The sequence below is a fragment of the Diorhabda sublineata genome, chromosome 1, assembly GCF_026230105.1.
Source record: "Diorhabda sublineata isolate icDioSubl1.1 chromosome 1, icDioSubl1.1, whole genome shotgun sequence".
Classification (NCBI taxonomy): Eukaryota; Metazoa; Arthropoda; class Insecta; order Coleoptera; family Chrysomelidae; genus Diorhabda; species Diorhabda sublineata.
The window spans coordinates 24616440-24638366 of record NC_079474.1 but is presented as its reverse complement, the minus strand read 5'-3'; the positions used below and the strand labels follow the sequence as shown (position 1 = coordinate 24638366).

General features: G+C 32.0%; 1 protein-coding gene across 4 annotated transcripts in view; it reads right to left on the bottom strand.

Annotated features, from left to right (window-relative positions):
- Nucleotides 1-21927, bottom strand: part of LOC130441257 (RNA-binding protein Musashi homolog 2) — a 453235-nt gene that overhangs the window by 290983 nt on the left and 140325 nt on the right. For all 4 annotated transcript variants that reach the window (XM_056774857.1, XM_056774867.1, XM_056774875.1 and 1 more), the window contains one exon: nucleotides 12716-12785. In XM_056774857.1, coding sequence (XP_056630835.1) covers nucleotides 12716-12753 — 38 coding nt within the window. In that variant the 5' untranslated portion in view covers nucleotides 12754-12785. The remainder of the gene's footprint in view (nucleotides 1-12715; nucleotides 12786-21927) is intronic.

Genomic DNA, 21927 nt, shown 5'->3' with positions numbered 1-21927 from the left:
GAGTGAAAATAATAACAGTGGTAAATTGAGAATCATGATTTTTAGATATAGATTTTTATAATAAATTTCGTCATACTTTCTGTTATTTATTATTTATTATTTTTCCATTCTTGTGACCTAATTGCAAAGATATATAGAAGCCGTAAATTAAATATTCATTTACTGAAATGTCCATTAAAGTTAACTTCGAAAGTAGTGGTAATGGTAAAAACATTTATAACAGATAATGTCAACGCTATGTATCCATATTAATTAATTAATCATTAATTTTGCTACCATCAATTGAAATTTCTATTGAACATGGTTGTTAATTAAATTCATTTTACTATTAGAAAATAGTAAATTTAATTTCTAGCTGATGCCATTATGTCAAAACTAGACATTCTAAATCTGAACAAATTGAATTGTTAATGCTTGAAAATTATTAGTAGTCCTGATAAAACCAATACTTTTATTTGAAAGTATGAAAATTCGAAGACGAAGAAGCATCCAAAACTCTCAGTATAACTGAAGTAATACGACTATTATTTTGTTTCTCAGAAAAGTTTGAGAAAACGTAATTTTTAAAACTCAAAACTCTCTTCATCATCTATCGTTAGAGAACGTTCATGGAAGCTGGAACCGTACAAATATTTACGAAAGCATTTCTTATAATCAAAATGTTTTGAGTAATCCTCTGAGGCAGATGTCAAATAATTTGTAATGTCGTATGTGTTTACGTTTGTTATTAACGTGAGCAGAACATCCTAATTCTACCTCCAGTTGTTTGTAATAAGAAAAGTAATGAATGTAGGTTAGATGAATATATATTTCCTTATTCAAACAAACTATTTATAACCATTACAGTAAATTCGATTTTCGAAAAATTTGCAATTACGAGTATAATAAATATGTATGTCATGTCATATCATGTCACGTAGTAAACAGTTTTAGCTCGACTCATATTGAGTTAAGTAATGTAAAATAGCTTCTGATTTGACACTTTTTATAAAATATCATGCTTCTATAGTTTATCTAAGTACTCAGCAAATTTATAAACAATGGCCGTAATAGCTTCCAAATCAATTAACAACTTCTCATATAGAACCAGTCAAGTAATTATAAGTTATATAAAAAATTAGGGATGATACAAAGTGAATTAACTTCGAGTGATTTATCAATAGTTTTGAACAAAAATATGAAAATTGTTTTGCCAACTCATTCCTTACAAAAAACTTTATAAAGAACAACGTACATACAAATGAAAATTTGCAGTAAACGTTCCAACATAACATAGAGAGTGTAAAAAGGAAAAGGTACCTTTTTACCTTTCTGATTCGGTTTACCGATATTGCAAAATATATTAGAATAGAGTTGGGATAGATTATCTCATAAAAATAAGACCATATGACCAATCCAGCGAGCTATCAACAATTATGCTTTTTTCTTCCAATTAATTCAAAACGTTCGGTTCAAAAACTGCATCCTAAAACACTTTAGATATCAATGGAATAAATGTATTTTGTAGATGATTTAGATAGAGTCCTCCAATCATATTTTCGATAAAAAATATATATCAGTCATTGTTATTCTCGCAACTGTTCGACCAATATTTTTGTGATATCTATTTTGAATTGAATATATCCAATTTGGAGTTTTGTTAGACCAATACCTGCATTTTACTGATAAACATGCTTGTTCAAATGAATCATCAACATATCAAAACCCTATAAATGAACTTATTATTTGATTTTCAATCCATTTTATGAAAATCAGGTGTTTTAACAAAAATTAAACACATTTTTTACGATTCTGTCACAGGTACTGGCAACATTGTAATGAAATTTTATACGAATATGTTTTGGAAGCTAATACAAACAATGAATTTGTTTTTATGTCTTATTCTCATAGAGGGCGTTAGTTACACGGTATGTACCAAGTAGTATTGAACATTATGTTAATATTAGGTTTATAGAGCAAAATTTCAAATGAACATCATTTTACACCAAAAAGGTACTCTTGATAAAACTCGATTCTGTGTACCGTTTTCGGAATATTTTGATTTGAAAATTATGAAGTAATAACCGATGCTGATGTAAAGTATTGATTAAGTTTCTAGTTGTGGTGTATTCTTGAAAACAGAGGACATTTTAAATACTTACTTTAATTGAATTCTATTTTATGTTCTATGAGAGTCAGACATAAAAACAAATTCATTGGATGTATCAACTTTCGTATAAAATTTCAATACAGTAGTTGCGACAAAATCGTAAAAAATATGTATAAATTTTTTTACAAAGCAAATCCCAAATATTTTCCATTTTTCTATATATCCTAGAGACGGGATCACCTCTTTTGAAACACACTGTATAGTCCTGATCCTATCAACATTACTAATTATTTTGATTTTTTCTGTTCCATTGAATATAATAAATCAGATTGATAATATGTAAGATACGGTTTTCACCGTCTACCTTGTACGATTGAGAGCTTACTATACAAAATTTTAATTATAGAACTTTGTAGAGTGAATAAAAAAAATGTTGTCAATGTCACCACACACTTCGCATACTTCATCTATTTCACGGTTAATTCAGAAGACAATACTTTCTTGTGGGCGCACTAATTAAGGTTGTACTATGAATAATTAATAAATTCAGAATGTCTAGTTTTGAAATGGAGCCTAATTATAAATTTGGCTCAACAGATAAAGAATTTTTTAAAGATGCAATAGAGCTAATACTACTATTATAGTGTGTCCAAGCTGAGTATGGCACATAGTTCCGTTTAAAATGCGCAGAGGTTTGTTTAGGCTAGTAGAATAGCAGCTAGTTAAGAGTCGGCATTGCATTTAACTGCATCGGTTAGTGTTATTAAGTTTTCATATCAATCAAGACCGAAATAGGTAGAAAGGTCAACTTGTCATCAGTTTTAAAACTAATTGTCAATCAGAAGTTGGATCATATATCATAATGTGATGCTAGGGGAAATATAAACTAAGCATGTTCAAAATCAAGGCTTAGGAAAAAAATACTACGTTGAATGAGAAATTAAACTAACCGGGAAGGTACAAGAAATAGATAAATATACTAGCTGTTAAATATAAACTTCTTTAATTATCTGCTCACTATCCTGAATAAAATCCCATAGAGGGAATATGAGCTATCGTGAAAAATGGGTTATAACCAAAAAATCGAAGCTTGTAAACAAGTCAAGAAACTCAAATTGAAAAAAAAAAACATGTTTTAGATAATTTTAAGTTCGCTATATATACAAGATCATAAGATGAAACTTGGTCCATTAAAGAAACAAAACCTTTTTCTGATCCGGATGTGGTTAATAAGCTCAAGATTACGTTTGAACTAAGTGGCCCGAAATCTTACCATCGTAAATGATGGTGCAGAGTCTCCGTAAATAGTGTTTAACCCTTCTTTCATGTACGTATGATTATTGCCCAAATAGGATTTAACAATGGGTCCAGTTTAGGTCCAGACTTGAGCTAAGTATGTACATCTCTGCTCCTATCTTGGAAGTCATTATTGGCTTGGTGGAACTTTGGGATGATAACAATGTGCCTCACTTGGTTTGCAAGCTTTGACCAGGCCTGTTTGCCTATATAAACCTAAGACTGGTCTGCAGCACTGTGCCAGGCTAGCTGCGTGTAATAATAAATTTTTAATATACTGTTAATAAAATTATAGTTTTATGACACATTTCTATTAATGCACTCTATTAATTAATGTTCATAAACATTTCAGTAAAATAGTTAAACATAAAAATAAATGATACTATTTTTTATTGTCTTTTATGCATAAAAGAATTTTATTCATAAAAAATTATCACTTTTGATCTTAAGATATCTATTATGGATAAGATATTAGAACAAAACTTTACATAGTTATTCAGACTGACTGACTATATTATGGCTGCGGTCGGGTTAGTTACAATTCAGCCAGGCTTAGGTGAATATGGGATGGCCGAGGTAAGATTACGTAGAGTTCAGTCAGGCCTGGCTGACTATAGAATGTCTGCGTTACCCAGACTTTCAACAGGCTTGGGCCATTATTGGTTTGCCAAGGCCGGGTTTCCCAGCGTTGGTCCAAGCTAAGCCCCGTCGTTCAAGTCTGGAGGCTCCTTCATGGGTACCTTTCAAATATTCAATAATAGCTCGTCAGTCAATTTATATTTATATATCTCAACTTGATCTTTAAGTTGAGGTCGGAAAGTTTTGAGACAACCTGTTTTTAATATATTACACCTCCCCGCATAAATTTACAGGTGTCTGCACCATTCTTAGCTTGGGCATACTTTAAAATATAAAATTCCAACTTAATTTAAAATATGTATATAATGTTAATAAACAAACATTTCTACTCATTGTTTTTCTAAAGCCAAGACCTGAAAACATTTGATGAATTTCATGAAAGTTTTTTACATTATATTCATTGTTGATATTATTGTCCTTCCTAGTATGTAGTTTCGAATGGTTTTGCGGGCTGAGGACTTAAAATAAAACAGTCCAAGAGTTTTTTAAATGCCAACGTTTCGATCTCTCATTTTTATCAAGGCTAGAAATATAAGGTAAACGTTGATTAAGATAACTGGTAAACAAAAACTGTGAACTAATCAGATAGTGTAGCAAAATAAATATTGATACATGTATATATAAAAGAATAGGACACTAATATAATTTTTCCAATATTCAGTGTGTCCTATTCATTTATATATACATGTATACATATTTATTTTGTTACACTATCTGATTATTGTTTTACTTCTAAATTCACAATTTTTGTTTACTTGTTATCTCCATCAACGTTTGAGTTATAATGTACCATATATTTTTAGTTTTGATAAAGATCAAATGAAAGATCGAAACGTTGGTATTTAAAAAACTCTTGGACAGTTTGATTTTGAGTCCTCAACCCGTAACACCATTCGAAATTCTATTTATTCACCTATATTGGTTGTAATATCAAAGTCAATACTTTTGTGACACAATAATAACGTTTAGTCTTGCTATAAACATTTTTATGAATTGAGATTTGGTTGAATTGTATCTACTGAATTAGGATTTAGATACAATTATTTATTTCTTTACCATTCCCACTACTTAATGATAGTGAGACAATCATATCTGCATTTATCATTCATAAAATAGTTTATTATCAAACTATTTGTGGAGGCGAAAGAACAAATGATACATAGCACTTTGATACATAAGTATGAGCAATGAACCTCACTCAACACAATGCTTTTCAGAAAACAACATCATTTTCATTATCTTCTAGGATTCATAGTAAAATTTTTTGGTGGGTAGGGCTGAAAGTTAAGAAGTACTAAAATCATAGGGCGCTTATAAGCAGAAGAATACCCCAATTCCAAATGAACGACATAAGTGATTTTAAAACTGGGACGAATCGTATTTTCCTGTTATGACAAATGGACCGCGGAGCCGGTCCTTTTCGGTTATAGTCTGAAATTTGTCAATACGCTGGGTCGCGCAATTCGTTTGAAGTTTGTTTTTTAATCAGTTTCTAGGAAGGCCTTTTTTATTCATTTGTTTGTTTATTCACTTTATAGAATTCTAAAAATTGCTTCATAAGAAATTCGAGCTTATTAATTATTATGTAAGTCAGTTAAGTCTAGGGTTTGAATAAATAGAGTAAGTAAAAGACAGTGTGTATAAATATAACCCACCGTTAAAAATCGTTCAAATAAATTAGGATATAATAAATAAAAAAATTATATCTTATCTATAACTAATATACAATCTATGAGTTACTAAGAAAATATTGGCAAGTAATGACAGTTCTAGCTCATGTCAATTGATTGATATTAACAATTCTATGGAATAATATTATTCAATGTCATGTCAAAAGTCCGCTATTGATGAACAAATTGGTATATTTCTCAAACAGGAAGATTTTTCAATTTACACGGCCATTTACTTCGTCAATAGTAGGCAACTATTTGTGTCAGCGGGGGTGGTGATATCACAGCTGTGACGGGTAGCATTAAACCGCAGTTGCCAAAGGTTACATCGACGATAATATAAATAACAAATTAGAACGAGAAATAAACATTTTTAATATAATTAAGAAGACCATACCATACAAAATATTAATTATATAACTACCACATGAGGTACTACTTATATAATACGCGTAAAAGAAATCCACCAGTAAGTTTTGATGATTCTAGTGATATTACCATTAATTATAATTATCATGTTAACATAAATTAATGATGATATCTAATGAAATCTCATACACGTGCTTTTTTATAAGGAATGTATATATGTATGTATGTATGTATGTAGATATTGGGGTACCATATAAACTGCTACGCAAAGTATCTGTTGTGTCCCCCTTTCTTGCTGCGATATTGTTTATAGGGGATGTGGGATGACTGAAAGAGGTCTTCGTCTTATATTTTATACATTTCCAAGTGTAGTGCGATGGAGCTCCGTAGCGACTTCACTTCAAAAGAATGTGGTTAGAGGTTTTATCCTCTGTGCATCAAAATCTTCAAGCTGGACTCTCTGTTAAGCCTAACGTCTTTAGGTATATATGGAGTCGACAGTGCCCCGATAGTACTCCTGTTAGTATTCGTAAATTGTTTTTACTTAGGTTTGAATCACTCAGCAGATTTTCTTTAGTTATAGTTTCTTATGCCCTGTAGATTGTCCCAATAATTTGTTTTGCTTCTATATACTTTTTGTAGCTACTACCACAGAAGGCTTCAAGTCTGTTGAAGGGTTTATCTGCCCCCGCTTCAACGAGCTTATCAGCTATTTCATTTCCCTTAGCTCCGGTATGTCCCAGAATCCATAGTAGAGTAACTTTATTATTCTTGCCTAGCTTGTTGTTGCTCTAGGCAATCGTAAACGAGTTTGGATTTCATAATATTGGAGATTGAAGCTCTAATGTTTACTTAGCTGTCGAACAGGATGATGATCTCCTGTTTGAGATAGTTCCTCTCTGGATTGAACTGGCCACATTTTTCATTTGCATGCTTTAAAAATGCTTGGTGTGTTGCCCAGATTTTCAAAGTTTTTAGTTCTGGGCCTGTACACTCCTATTCTAGTTCTGTCTGTTGCTTCAGATCTAACTGTATACAATTGATTGGCACTTCTGTTCATCCATGTATGGTGTTTTGATACCACTCACTTCTACAATTTAGCATTGATAATTGAAACTTAAATCAGTCGACTAGAAATCGAATTCTTATTCTCATATGACTTTACTAGGTCTATTTACATAAATTTAGGCGATTTAAAAAATAACAGCTTTAAAATTAACGAGATACTTTTGAATTAAAATAATGATACTCTGTAAGCAGCACTCAATTTATAATAAAGTAAGTCGCGCTGTTTTCTTTGAAACAAGATATCTATTATTATAATCAAACATCCCCTTATTAAACTAACTAATTCAGGTGAACGTAGAAAAATAATAGTATGATACTCGAGTTGTTATCTCATTACGCACGTTACTTACAATTCTTATTTCGTAATATACTAGTATAGTATAACTAATGAAAGAGTTCGATGTTATAGTATTAGCTTATGACTATTCCCAAATTCAAATATTTGTGTATTAACTATACCACACAGTAATTAAATTTGTTGATAAAATAACTCTAAATCCAACGCTTGACTTGGCAACAGTAACCACAAAGTTAGTGAGTTAAGAGATAACAAATATTAGTCCAGGAGCTATCATTGCAAATAGTCATGCCAGTTGAAATGTTTTTTATCAATTGTTGACATCATATTGTACCGGAAAAATCGTCAGTTACTTTGTATTGGGGTGATTATGCGTCAACAGCTCACATGAATCAGCTGAGTCTGTAGTACTAGAAAGATCAGCTCACAGAGTAAATATAAAGATATTTCAAGAAAACGTTATGTTTTCATGTTTTATTTGTAGTATGAAAAGTAACTCGAGAAAAGGTAAGCTAATTCTCGATTAAATCGTTAACTCCATTGTCTTTAATATTATCTTAACGATTCTTTTCGGTATTATCTATAAATGATCATGTTAATTGCCAAAATTAGACTCTGAGAAAAATACACGATAAAGTGAAGTGTCACCTACAATAATTATGTGCCGGAAATATCCTCACTGCAATTCGTTATGTTAGAAGCAGATGTAAGCAATTCGTGTTTGGTCTTCCTCGAATAATTCGAAAATATATTTGTCATCTATTTCTTCCGAACTCCAGTCAGGGGGAAGAAGTGAATAGTAAGGGATAATATAGCTCAGATTTGCAAAGTGAAAAGAATGACACGTAGATACGGTTTTTCTTCCACAGTATTTTATCCTTATCATATCCTTTAGGTATATGCCGAATTGTTAATAATACTTCTAATGATATTTTTCGAAAGCATTAACCATGTTTCAACGCTAAATTATATTTTTATAAAGCTCTAATATCGATACACTTTTGAGATGTTTCGTCAGTGAAGGATATTAATGTTTTTTACCACCAAACCATAGTACGGTACTGATCTTGTACTACAAAAAGGCAAATATATAGGTACACGCAGATGTGTGCCTTGTTCAAGCACCTGGAGTATCTAGCTCGAAATATGTGTTAAAAATAGATAACGTAGTATAGCAATGCTGTAATATTTTTCATATCTTCAATACGTTAGCCAACAGTCTTTCTACTACTATAAAATCAGCCAATTGTTTTGTCAGTAATTTTAAATATTTAAACAATTACGTAGTTTAATTTTATTCGGCATACTATGACGTCCTCATTTTACAAGTTCGTGTGAGCAGCTGACGCATATTCTCCCCTCCACGATGCAGATCACGATTTTTTTAAGTTTAGTATGATACCAACTGTTTATAAAAAAGTTTCAACTCTTGAATTTTTTTACAAATCTCGCAAATTCCCCATGTTCCCTATCGAGCGTGCCGCAGGTTTCTCGCTGATCGGCTTCACCGCTTAGGGATTATATGGAAGAGGGAAGCCTGATCACGTATTATTCTCCAAGACATACCTCATTCGGGAAGCTCATAATATAATATAAATAAATAATCTGTGTATATAAATATCGGGGGTGCGTCAGCTGGAGCAACGTTCATTTATTGAAATCTGAGATCTATCGAAAAAGGTAACAATAGATCGGCATTAAATCCCTATCTAAATTGCAAAGCATCTCCCGGACTATATCTTGTGCCCTAATCTTTTGCTAACGCAATTCTCGTAATAAAGTTATGCTCGCATCTTAACCAAACTTAATTGGCAAAGTTCTAAATAAGTGCAGCTGCAGCTAGCTTTTTAAAAAAAGTTATTCTATGCTGATATTTAGTTCACCAGATTTGTTACCCTGTTACCATCAAATATCTGAAGAAAAGTGATTTTTTTAAATCGTGAACGGATAATTCTATGAATCTGTTTTCCACAAGCTATACATCATTTTCCAAAAAACTCTACTTTGATTGAGTTCCATGGAGAACTGATTTCGAATTTCAATATAATTAAAATTTGCTCAACCTAATTACGGATTGGAATTGAAATTATAAGGTATGGCGTTTTAAAGTTTGTGTGGAATAATTAAACAACCGCTTCCTCCCGAACTGACATATATTCATGATATTAAAGAATTTATAAAATAATAATTAAAAAAAAAACAAAAAACCCGCCTGCATGGATAACTACAAATTAAAAATCAACTGAAAAGACTGAAACAAGATGAAAATTCAATGATAAGGTATTTTAAAAAAATAATGATTAGGTACTCAAAACCAGAAACATAAATTGAAACAGTACCAAACCAATGTACCTGCATATTGTACACAAGTCGGAGGCATGAAATTGAATGCTATGATAAATTATTATCTCTTTGTGCATGCCTCCGAATGTAATACTGTTTAAAATGTTGCAAAAAAGTGAAAAAACAAAAGCAATTTGTTAGGGTCAAGAAGAGAACTAACAGAAAGTCCGGAGAGAGTCTTCACTCTGCTCAAAGCAACGTAAGCTTGACCTTTTGCAAATAATTTTCTACTTAAATCTACAACTGCTCGGTCTAAAGTTGTGCCTTGTAATTTATACACCGTCACTGCCCAGCATAAAATTAAGGGAAGCATTCGTCGCTCGATCTTGCCTTTACCACGTAAATCATCAAATTCTGTAGAACAAGGCTCTAACTGGACTCCAATACCAGGTCGGTTCCCTGTTATATTTGGGTCATCGAACTCCACAAATACTGCTTGAGGCAGCTCTCCTGGCTCCAACTGCTCTCTGCGTAGTGCTGGTCAATCAATCTATTCGTCGAATAACACCCATAGCACCGTTAACTAGCCCATGGTTAACATTGATGTTCCGTCTTAGTATGGCTCGAGAGCCTACACCTAATTTGAGTTGGTTTGGTATACCACCTGTTTTATTGGGATCGTCAGGAAGTATTCCTCTCGTGGAATATGTTTTGTTAGGATCCAATGAGATGTCTACAGCACTAACGGTGCATACTTTTGTGAGCTTTTCTAACTTTTCTGTCATAGTCGCGTCATATGCATCAACCAGTCTAGTTGTTGGGAAAATTCTGACAGCTTCTCCATCGTCAAATGGCCCTATCAACGGTACTCTGCGGTTTTCTATGATAGATAACTGCTGCATTGTAAGTTCTCCAACGCGAAGACTATTTAATATGCATGTCCACAAAAATTGTATCTCCAGCTTGCCTCATATTTTGGGGCACACACACAATAATGAAGAAATTTAAATCGCACAAGACAATTATAATTATAGTAACAACTCGATATGCTTGGTAGTAAAAATTTTTTTTTACCTCACAACATGGTATCCAAAATCCGCTATTTTTTTTTTTGAAATGTCTCCTATCTAAGAACACTTGGACTAATGAAACGAATCTAACGATACCTCAAATGTGAAAATTCGTTTAGCGGTTCTGGAGATACAAGCTAATAAAGAATATTACATACATACAAGATACGTGTTAAAAACATAACCTTTCCTGGCAGTCGGGTAAAAAGGAAAAGGTTTAGAAGAAACAATGCTGTTTGGTATACGTAGTTGGAAAAGTTAAACTAGAAATACAATTGGCATTGATAATTGTAATGAGCGAGGGATGATATTTATATTCCAAGAGTAAAAAATTGTTTTTAACTTAAAAATGAACATTTTTTGTGAAATAGTGGATGTAATTGAGGTGGTATGAAGTAAAAGTTGATAAAAATTGTTCAATTTGGTATAATGTGTTCTTAATTCAGATTTAAATAGCTTGAATATTTAAATTATCAGAAATAGTCCAAACTCAGTAAGTTGTATTGGAAGAACAATTTGCAATTGAACTTTGTTGGGACTTGTTCAAGAGGTTTAGTCTAAACCTAAAGCTTCAATATATGTTAATTCAATATGCTATCACTAATATTATGAGGATTAGCTAATTCAATCCGGAATAATGACTGGATCATTGTGTGTAAAATGTTAGTCCATAAAATATTTCATGAGTTGTAAACAATTTCCATCTTAAAAAAATAATGTTTGGTTTTTCGCTTCAAGCTAATAAAATGTCTTCGAATTTTTAGAGAGATAATTTGAAAGGAAGAAATGTACTAGTAAAAAAATGCTATTATTAGGTTGTACCAAAGCGTGTATGTCAATTTATAATGATATTTTTTAAAGGCATTTCATGAAAAATCAACTTTATATTTTCAAAAGTTTTATGACGCACTCTTGTTTTGTAAGTATACAAAAAGATCTACATGAAGAAAAAATTTACGACAATTTAAACATTGAACATAATTATCATAGATTTACAAATTTAAATGAAGTACTTTGAAAAATTGTTTTTCATTGATGTACTTAAAATTAGCGTGAAATTAGAATTGTAAATTATGAGGGTGTGGTTCCGGAAAACAATTTTTCTTTTTAGAAAACACTTTTTTTAGAAGGTGTTTTATTATTTATAACTTTTGAAAATTTTTATGAGCTAGTTCACTTTTTATGCACAAATAAAATATCATTCCAAATCGAATGAGCTAAACCACATAATTTTCAAAATAGTATGTCGACTTAATACCAAATTGAGCTTGTAGACTAGACTATAAGTCCATATTCTCTTGTTCATTATATTTTGCTGTGCCTACAAAAACCTATTGCATGGTAGTTGTTATATCCAGAATTTTAAAATGGCTTCGATAGGGTCGTGAACGCGGTTCACAATCTTGTTGGTAGATCTCATTCGGAACGTGAATAAAAAGGTCAATTTTCCTTTTATTTTTTATTTTTATTCCTATAAAACTAAAAAGGATAAAAATAGAGAGAATACATAAACTCCATGGTCTTAATGTAGTCTTCAAATACCTATTTGTTTATTCTCTATTATATCTTAAATCTTTTATTAATAATATATATATAAGAGAATATATATAGAAAATAACTATAACTATTAAGTTGTAGCAACTATCCATTAGAGGAACATACCAGAAGTGTATTCCAGTCTTCCCAGTTTATTATATACAACGAATTAGAAAACAAGAGAGAGCTTTGAAACTATTCGTAAATTATAAAGCAAATATTTCTCCATAATATGTTGCTAAGTAGCCCCAAAGTTCATGCAGATATGATTGCTCTATACTATATTTATTTTGCGTTATTTACACAATGGACTAAAAATGAAAAGAGAGAGATTTAAATAACTGAGCTTAGATACAGCATAAAGTTAAAAAGTTAGTAATATAATATATTCACTCACCAGTCTAGTTTGACGTTTGAATACAGCGTGACAGCCATGATAATGTGGTAGTAAATTGACTATATCAGTCCTGAAACCAATCAAAAATAAATATCTTTAGATCCAAGTTTAAAAGTTGGAAATTAATTTCAATAGTCGGAGCAAAGATATATTATAAAAAGGATATATTAAGATGTGAATATGGGTAGGTGGAAAGTTAGTAACATACAAATAAAGCTTACAGTAAATTTATGTTACACAAAGTGAGTAGTAGCTTTTGGATCATAATATTAATTCATACAGCAAGTTTGAGGGAATTTTGATTATATTTGTGATTGGAAGAATATGAGATCTTCTCACAAAAATATATTACCATAAACTTGTTGATATTTAGGCGTCTAATTGTGGAAAGGATTCAAGAAAATTTCACCAGTTGAATTATCCTCAGGTTCAGTAATATTATTATGGAGAATAGAAGCTCTTTGGTACAATACCGATTGTGACCTGTTTACCATCCTCCGTTATATTCTTGATTCCAGTAGCGATTATTGTGCTTACCAACATTGTCGATGTGTAATCTAATCTTATGAGAAAAGCCAACCTCTGTCAAAATTATATATTTCCTGACATCGGTGTAGGGAGTAAAGCCGTACTCTTCCTCCCTAAAAGGAAAAGTAAAAGTGATGTCATGGAATGGCTACGCTACACCCTATAATAGATTAGATACGTTGCTATAGATGCTTTAGAGCAGAAAAATGTATATTATTGCAAAAATTACTAAAAAATTGTAGAATATTTAAAACTGCTTAATGCCATAAATTATTCCGGGTATAGTTTCCAAAAAACCTCGTGCAGCCAAAAACTTAAAATTTGGAACCAAATTATCGTATAGTCACTGAAGTTAATAAAATTAATAGTATTCAGCCAAGTACGAGTACTTCCGGGAGAATTCTAGCTGAATAAAAATGATAATAATGAAAATATCACGAAAATCGCGTGGGCTCCAGCTTTCACTTCTAGTAGTATACAAATGCCCAAAATAACACGTTTAACATTAGTATAAATAATTACTCTCCCACAATTTAACAATTTGTTGGACTGCAAGAATTAAAACAACGTGCCTGTAGGTTATACTGTACTGTACTGTAGTTCTTGGTTTCAATTATTAATAAATTTTAGTTGTTAGTTTCCTAAATAAATTATCTAAAAATGATTTGTTACTTGAAGAAGGCAAAAAAATAATATGTATAACATGGGAGTAAAGTACCTTTTCCTATCTTGAATGAAACTTCATCGTCGGACAAAAACGTAGGATTTAGTGTATAGAGTTAGTGTATAGTCTGATTTTTATTTTAAATTTTTTAACACTATACATTTCAAATAAGGATGCCATCAGCCAGTGTTCACTGGTTATGCTCGCAATCGAAACCATCATCAGCCCCCGTTGACAGTGAATGGAGACTGCTCCTTCGTTATCAACAATAAAATATTGGGTAGTAGAGTTTAAACGAGGCCGTAGGACCTACCAAGATCAGCCTCGCTGTTGTCGACCAATTGAGGTAACGACTCCAGAAATATTGAAGAAAATCCACAAAGCGGTACTGGATGATCGTCGACTGAAAGTGCGCGAGCTAACCGAAATAGTAGATATTACAAAAAGTGCGGTACATCGCATATTAATTGAAAATTTTGATATGAGAAAGCTGTGCGCAAGATGGGTGCTGTGTTTGCTCACAATGGAACAAAAAGAGGGTCTAGAAAATGTTTCCATCGAGTCTTTGACAATGTTTCACAGAAATAAAGCCGAATTTTTGCGCCAATGAATAAATCGTAGGTCTATTACTTCACGCCCGAAACAAAAGGACAATAAAACAATGGACTGAAATCGGAGAACCGACTCCTAAGAAGGCAGAGACCATTACATCTTCAGAAAAGGTCATGGCATCGATTTTTTGGGATGCGCCTGGGATTATTTTCATTGAATATCTCGAAAAAGGAGAAACTATCAACGGCGAATATTATGCCGATTTATTGCAAAGTTTGAATTGCTACCTCATGTACCCTATTCGCCAGATTTAGCTCCCTCGGATTATTTTCTTGTTCCAGGTTTGAAGAGGAGATGTCGGCAATTAATGGTAACTTTGAGGGCTTCACGATTCTTAGGAAATTACTTTGAAAAATAAATATATTTTTGTTGGGCCAAGTACTTCTGGGACCATCCTCGTATTCGAAAGCTTAAAAGTTAATTTTACAACGCTCATAATCTAGCAAATACAATACGATCATTACTCTTACCCCCCAGAACCCGCTAAGGTCAATAGAAATTATAAACTGAGTATAAGTACGGCGCATATATATAACAATTATCCGCTTGGCGATATGGCTTAATCACTTCTGTTTAACGATCGGTCCCACTAAGTGTATTACAATAGTAATCATCTTTTGTTTCCCAAAAATTCAGAAAACGTTTTAAATTTGCCACGAATTGCTTTGTAATTGCTAGAATAGAATTTATAACATACAAAAACCACTCGAGCTGCGCTCTTATGATTTTTCGCAGACTACGTCTCGATACTTGTAAAATAATCGAAGTTCTTTGGATATTATGACTGAATATTTACCCGCGCTCCAGGGGGTTTATTGAATTTTGGCACATTGGCATAGACATTATAATAATTGAATCAGTATTATCTCAAATATCAAAAAAAAAAACAATTTGAAAATATTTTAATATTTAGTCGAACCGAACTTCTTTGTCTTTACTATGAAGTTAGATGTTGAGTTGACCGCCCACAACCCAAATATGAACTATGATGTTAAGTAAACACTGAGATCAAACGTCTTTATTTACACAGGCCGACTTTGGAAGTGGCGTTCAGTATAGTAAACTCAATATTTGTCGATCAATCGTATGTTTTATTATCGTATAACCTTATATTATATCATTTGTGGGTTTCTACATTACAAACATACATACAAACATTCAGAAATATATGTAAAGTGTGATTTGATGTTTAACGAGGCAATCCAGAGAAATATTAAGAAGAGATGCGTGAAATAAAAAAAGGTCACATCATTAAACTAGCAAATTTATGGGCTGGCAGTTGGCAAATACTCCTACTGCATCAGTGCAGAGAGTACGGCATATACTGTAGACTCTAATTGCTACGTTTCTACGTATAGATTACATTTTTTCATACTCTTAACTATTCACTAATATTTACATACACACTTAACAACTAATTCATTTAAATACACCGGTTAGTTCACTTTTGTATTCAATTGTCACTGTTCTGATGTATTTACTATGTCATCAAATTGTTGACTGGTTTACGGCTGCTACTTGCACTGTATATATCAAACCTTATACTAGAACCTTCGACTGCTAAAAGTCTCTAGTTTACCGTAAAAAACAAAGGTCTCTATGAAAGTGGTCACAGAAAACATGAAGTATCGGCTTCACTGTTTATATCAGTTGACGATTTCGCATCTGTAACAATATAGCTATGATTCATAGCTGGCTTTAGTTCGTTTCAAGACGTCCTTTCTGACTTAGTACATACAAACCGACAATGATCGGTGAAACATTTTGAATTTTGAATAGAAAAGTGAACAGTAAGAGAGTCGTACTACAAAAATTCGTCTTCCTATCTCATTTATAATAAGATAGATAATATACATTCCTCTTCTCTTTCACCTTCTATATGTCCTTACAATTGCTTCATTGTTTTGTCGGATTAAGACTCATTGGTACACAGATAAAAGTAGAAATTTTTAGTTGAAATGATGTTATCAGAGAAGTAAGAACCCTCTAAAGACTGAACGATAGCATGCTCGGATTGTTTTTTTTTAATATTCAATCCCTAAAACATAAAACAGGGTGAATATATCTTTTACTGGAGGAGATTAATTTTCCAGAAACTGTTGCCATTACTGAACGTTGGTTGATAATACTGAGCTTGCTATTGTCAAAAACTATACCACAGTAGCCAGATTTTTCCGAAATAACACAGTTCAATGGTGTAATATCTGAGAAAGAATTCAAATTTTCTATTGTCTACCACAAGACTTATGACTTCTATATTGTTTGTATTTACAGAACACCTGATGCTGACGTGCATACTTTTTGTCACAAACTACTGATCTTACTGAAGTCCTTACCTCTAAAAAGCAAACTAATTCTATGTGGTGATCTCAATATTGATTTTTTCTAGTGTGTGTGCTGGTTAAGAATATCTTCAGTCAATTTCTAGTTCTTTTGGTATGGTCATGCATATAATGGCATCAATCAGAATAACCAAGGCCAATTCTAGTACTATAGACTATGTCATGTCATCGTATAATTCAGAATCCAGCAACTGTACTGCCTTTAATTCAAGTTTCTCCATCATTAAGCAGTGTTAACAAAATTTTCGGTAAAATCCAATACTAAAAATGCTTCTCTCAAATAATACCGTATCTTTTCGGGAAAAAGTTTGGTGGAATAAGCTTTAATTGTGTAATAAGATGTAAGATGATACAGCGCTGGAAAAAATCATTAGATAAATACTTCAACGTTACTAAGTTATATTTATCGTTTAATCACATTTCCACTAGAACAAATTCCAAATTCTTAGGCAAAAACAATATAACAGTATGTAATTCAAAGTATCAAAATAATGTTTTCGCCTGTTGTGTAGTATGTTTCCTTCCTATTTTATATGAGACACATGTGTAAGCCCAAGTCCCTTAGCAATAACCAACGGTAAAACCCTCAAACGGCTTACTGGATCTGACAACTAGTTAAAGTGTAACGTTATACAAACAGTAAGCAGAGTAATCGCATTATGGACATTCTCATAAACCAATTTCGGTTTTGGACAAAGTAGAACATATCAAAGAGATTAAAACGATAATTAAATGGAGTATACGCAGCTTATACGCAGCTCGAAATTGTTATTAGCTTACAAATGAATGAGTTCGACAGAGTGGATAAATGAAATAAGTAATTTAAATCAGTTGTACATACTTTGGACTAAATGGAATTAATTCAGGTATAACAATATAGTTTAATGGAATTTATACAAGTACAATAATGAGCTACCTTCATCAATTTATATAAAATTGTATAAAGTCAGAAAACACTAAACATAAAAGTAATTCATTGAATAAAATCTTTTCCATTTTTCTCTCTGCATGTGTTTTAAAATGTTCTTTGTTCTTGACAATCCTATTCTGTCTTTCGTACTAAATTTCCGTGGTAATCCTGAAATTTATAATCTGCAGGAATTTGTATCTTTATTCCAATACATTGGTCATTGTTTTCTAAATTTCGACTGTGTTAACTGTGTTAGTTCCTACTCTGTTTCAAGTTATTTCTAAGGAATCACATTTTCCGACATTTTTTGGAATGGAAGAGGTGCTACCACAACTTTTGCAGATCATTTGAACGATCAGCAATATTCTCATAGACTTCGCAACTCTAGTGCCTAAGTTACAGCTTCTCCAAATATTAAGAATTTTGTGTCTTATCACTTGTAGAATCTTGGGGTTGTTTTTTTTTAAATAAAAATATAGGATTATTAGGTATACTAAGAAAGTGCGTTGAAACTTTCATAATCCTATTGCGAATTTGGTATAAGCAAATCAAGATGCGAAGAAAATTGGAGACACATGTTATCGAGGTTTACATTCGTTATGGGTTGAAGTGCACTCTTCATATAATTTTCTATACAGGGTATTTCAGAAAAAATGTGTTCCTGCCTCTAGGATAGTTATAAAACTGAAAAATATTTGGCGTTTGCTCAGTAAAAAATTTTATACAAATATGTTTTGGAAGCTGATACATCCAAAGAATTTGTTTTCATGTCTGACTCTCATAGAGTTAGTTAGAGCTAGTTACACTTGTTTTTTAAAGTTATATCAGTATGGGCACTGAGCTATTGGAGGCATTAGTATGAAACAAACAACAATTTGATAATCGATGATCATGTATTGCGGTTCTGGGACTCAAACTGTTATTTGAGTAAGGCACCCATAACTATTCAAATTTTACACGACAATAGCATTTTCTCTGAGTTTTCCTTGGAAAAATGTCATTCCTCGATAGTTACGACGTTGTGTCAATAATAATTACATTTTTGAAACCTTGTTATTTGTTAAATTAGATATTGTTGATCAAAATGTACTCAAATTTTGACTAAACTTACATGTTGTTAACATTAGACGAGTGTTAAGTAAACTCCAGTGCAGCGGTACAAAGTAAAAATACATTTAGAGCTATCAAACAATGTTATTGAGAAACTGGGAATGTGAGACTTAAAAAAATAAATTCTGGTACACCAAAAACAACAAGAACTATTTCTAAAGAAAATATGATTTTAAATTTAGTTGATCAAAATCCAACGTAAGGAATGTGGCAAGACAAATACGTCTTCTTCAAGTACTTGGAGGATTTTTGACAAATATTTCAAGAAAAAAAACTACTCATTCCAATTATTTTAAAAATATTCTTTTTACGGACGAGGCAACTTCCACGCGATAAGGTATGCTGTGATGACAATTCACATGTCAAAATGATATCACATTACCAACACTCATTTAAAGTTAACGTTTGGGCAGTAACTTTAGGTAACATTTAATAGGTTATCACATTTTACCTGGAAATTTAAATGGTGTTATGTACCTTGATTTTTTATGCAATCACCTATTCGAGATATTAGAAGATTAAACGCTGTACGAGCCAAGATCTCTATTTTTTATTCAGGATGGAGCTCCAATTCACGTTGATAGACGATGTCATAATTGAGTAACCATTTTTCGAATCGATGCGTTGGTAGAGATGCAGAAACTCCGATTCATCTCTTGGATTACACATTTTGATCATATTTTAAAGAAAAAGTTGATGCTACAGATAAATTCACCCCAATTGAAAGACTAGTTCACTTGAAATTTTGCTCAATAAATTAAAAAGTTCAAACTACTTAGTACGAACCCTGTAACTAGCAAAACATGCGTATAAAATTTCAATATAATGTTGCAATTAGTAGAGAATGTGTATAATTTTTTTCTTCAACTCCCTTTATCTTGAATACGGATGGCGTATTATTCAGTTTTCTATCTATCCTAGAGAGTGGATCACCTTTTTTTGAAATACCTTGTACACCTAATATAAATAAAAAATTATATTTATAACAAAAATTATAACCAAACGTCATAAAATTTCAGCTGAATACTTTAACAAAATAATTTCCCCAGAGTGATTAAACAAAAATTAAATTTCGATTCATCAACATATGCGGCACTCAAATATCGTGTATCTTTGTGAATCCAACCTTTCTGAAAAGAATCCAAAATGCTTGATAGTTGTCCACTTCATTAGCGATCTCTAGACAGCTCATTGCTGATGTATTGTGATCACTTGCAAACTTTCATTGGTTACCTAGAAGAAACCAAATCTTTCACAATTAAATTTCCAATACAGAAACACTCAAATCAATCAAGCAGCTTTACCGCAAATAGCAAAATATTATCTGCATGTTTGTAATGTACCTTTTCTTGGTAAATTTCATTTTTAAAAGTTTATGACTTACAACAGAAACAGTGACTAAACAAACAAAAATATAACCTCAAATATCCATGAGAGGGTGCTGCAAATTGGTACGTTTAGACTAGTGATTCGTAATATATTACGAATAATCATAAGCTTTTTACATTTGCAACACAATGGAAAATGTGGGTGTTGATATAGTAGCAAGCGATATCTGTAAGTTCTATTTTCAATAAATTTATATTCTCAAAGTAAATTTTGCACGTGATAAATTTTTTAAGTAATACACTTCATTTTAATCTATTGTCTATATGAATTAGAAACCTTATGTATTAAAACGCATCCTCAATCCCATTGTATACAGACAATGCAGTGATTGTTGGTGACTGAGCTCGATGGTATTGTTTAATATTGAAAGACACTTTTAGAGAAAACTCCCACTCAACGTTGTTTGCTTGAAACATCGATATTTTATAGCTTACCACACACTATTCTATTAAATTCAACATAAACTCCCATATCGTGAGTAAAATTATATTTAAAGAGAAAAATTTTCTTGGTTGTCCTGTCGATGGTCTTTTATACATAGGTGAGGCCTTATATTTTTAGATATAATTCTTTGAGTGAAAATTATTTCATTTATGTTCAAATCAGTAACTACAACAATAGGATCCCACAACTTAAAAACTTGTAGCCAGACATCTTTCGGAATTTTTTTAAAAATTTGATGATTTACTAGTATATTTCATCCTATGTCGTGAAATGTTGATCACATAAATGTTCCTTCAGAGCATTTTTTCCCAAACTTTTTTGTTTCATAGACCACTTCCAAAATTTTGCTGGATCCGGTGGACCCTCTCTGCAGCTACATTATTACCAATTTCCAACTCTCGAAAAAAAATTCTGCCTTTGGAGCCTATCGAACTCATTGTTCGATAGTCGTAGATACAAGTGTTTTTGGTTTCTAATAGATTAACAACATTAGGATTCGGGGCCGTTAAGCTCTGGTCTTCTCTTTTTTTCTGTTCTTCGCACTGATGTTGTAGCGTTTGAGCTGTGCCTTATCAAAAGTACTGTTCTTAGCTTCGACGTCGGTACGAACCAGCATTAGAGGTAGTAAGTTCCATGGTCTCGGTTTTCTCAGAACCCTCGGAAAGAAAAGGAGAATTTGTCATAGTCCCTGCTCTTGCAAGTCACTAGGAATTACGCCTCCGATTGTGTTGATACGGTGTTTCAGCGACAGTATTCGAAAAACAAAGAATAGAATTGATTGCTCTCTATCTTACTTTCTTTTTTACAAATCTACAGTGATTCATAGCATAAGAATCAATCAATTCTCACAAATTTTATTTAGAAACTTCTTATCGCTTTTGAAAAAGAAATCACCTTTTATTTCTAATTCTATCTCAATAGACAGGGCTGGATCACATGTTAGTGTTAAATCAGAAACCAAAAGGGCAAGATATTATTTTTCCGTCAATTGATGGAATCAAACACCAAGAAGAAGTTGATCTAATTATTTCAGATAGTACTATAGAATTTTCGAATGTATACTATAGAAAATATATTTAAACATAAGTTCTGATGTAGCAACTTTAAAGGCCTATAACTATATGAGAATTTATTTTATGTCTCAGCATTATTGTCACGTCAACTATTCTCTCTCAAATTTTTTGTACTGGAACACCCAGTTTAAAAGTTGTCG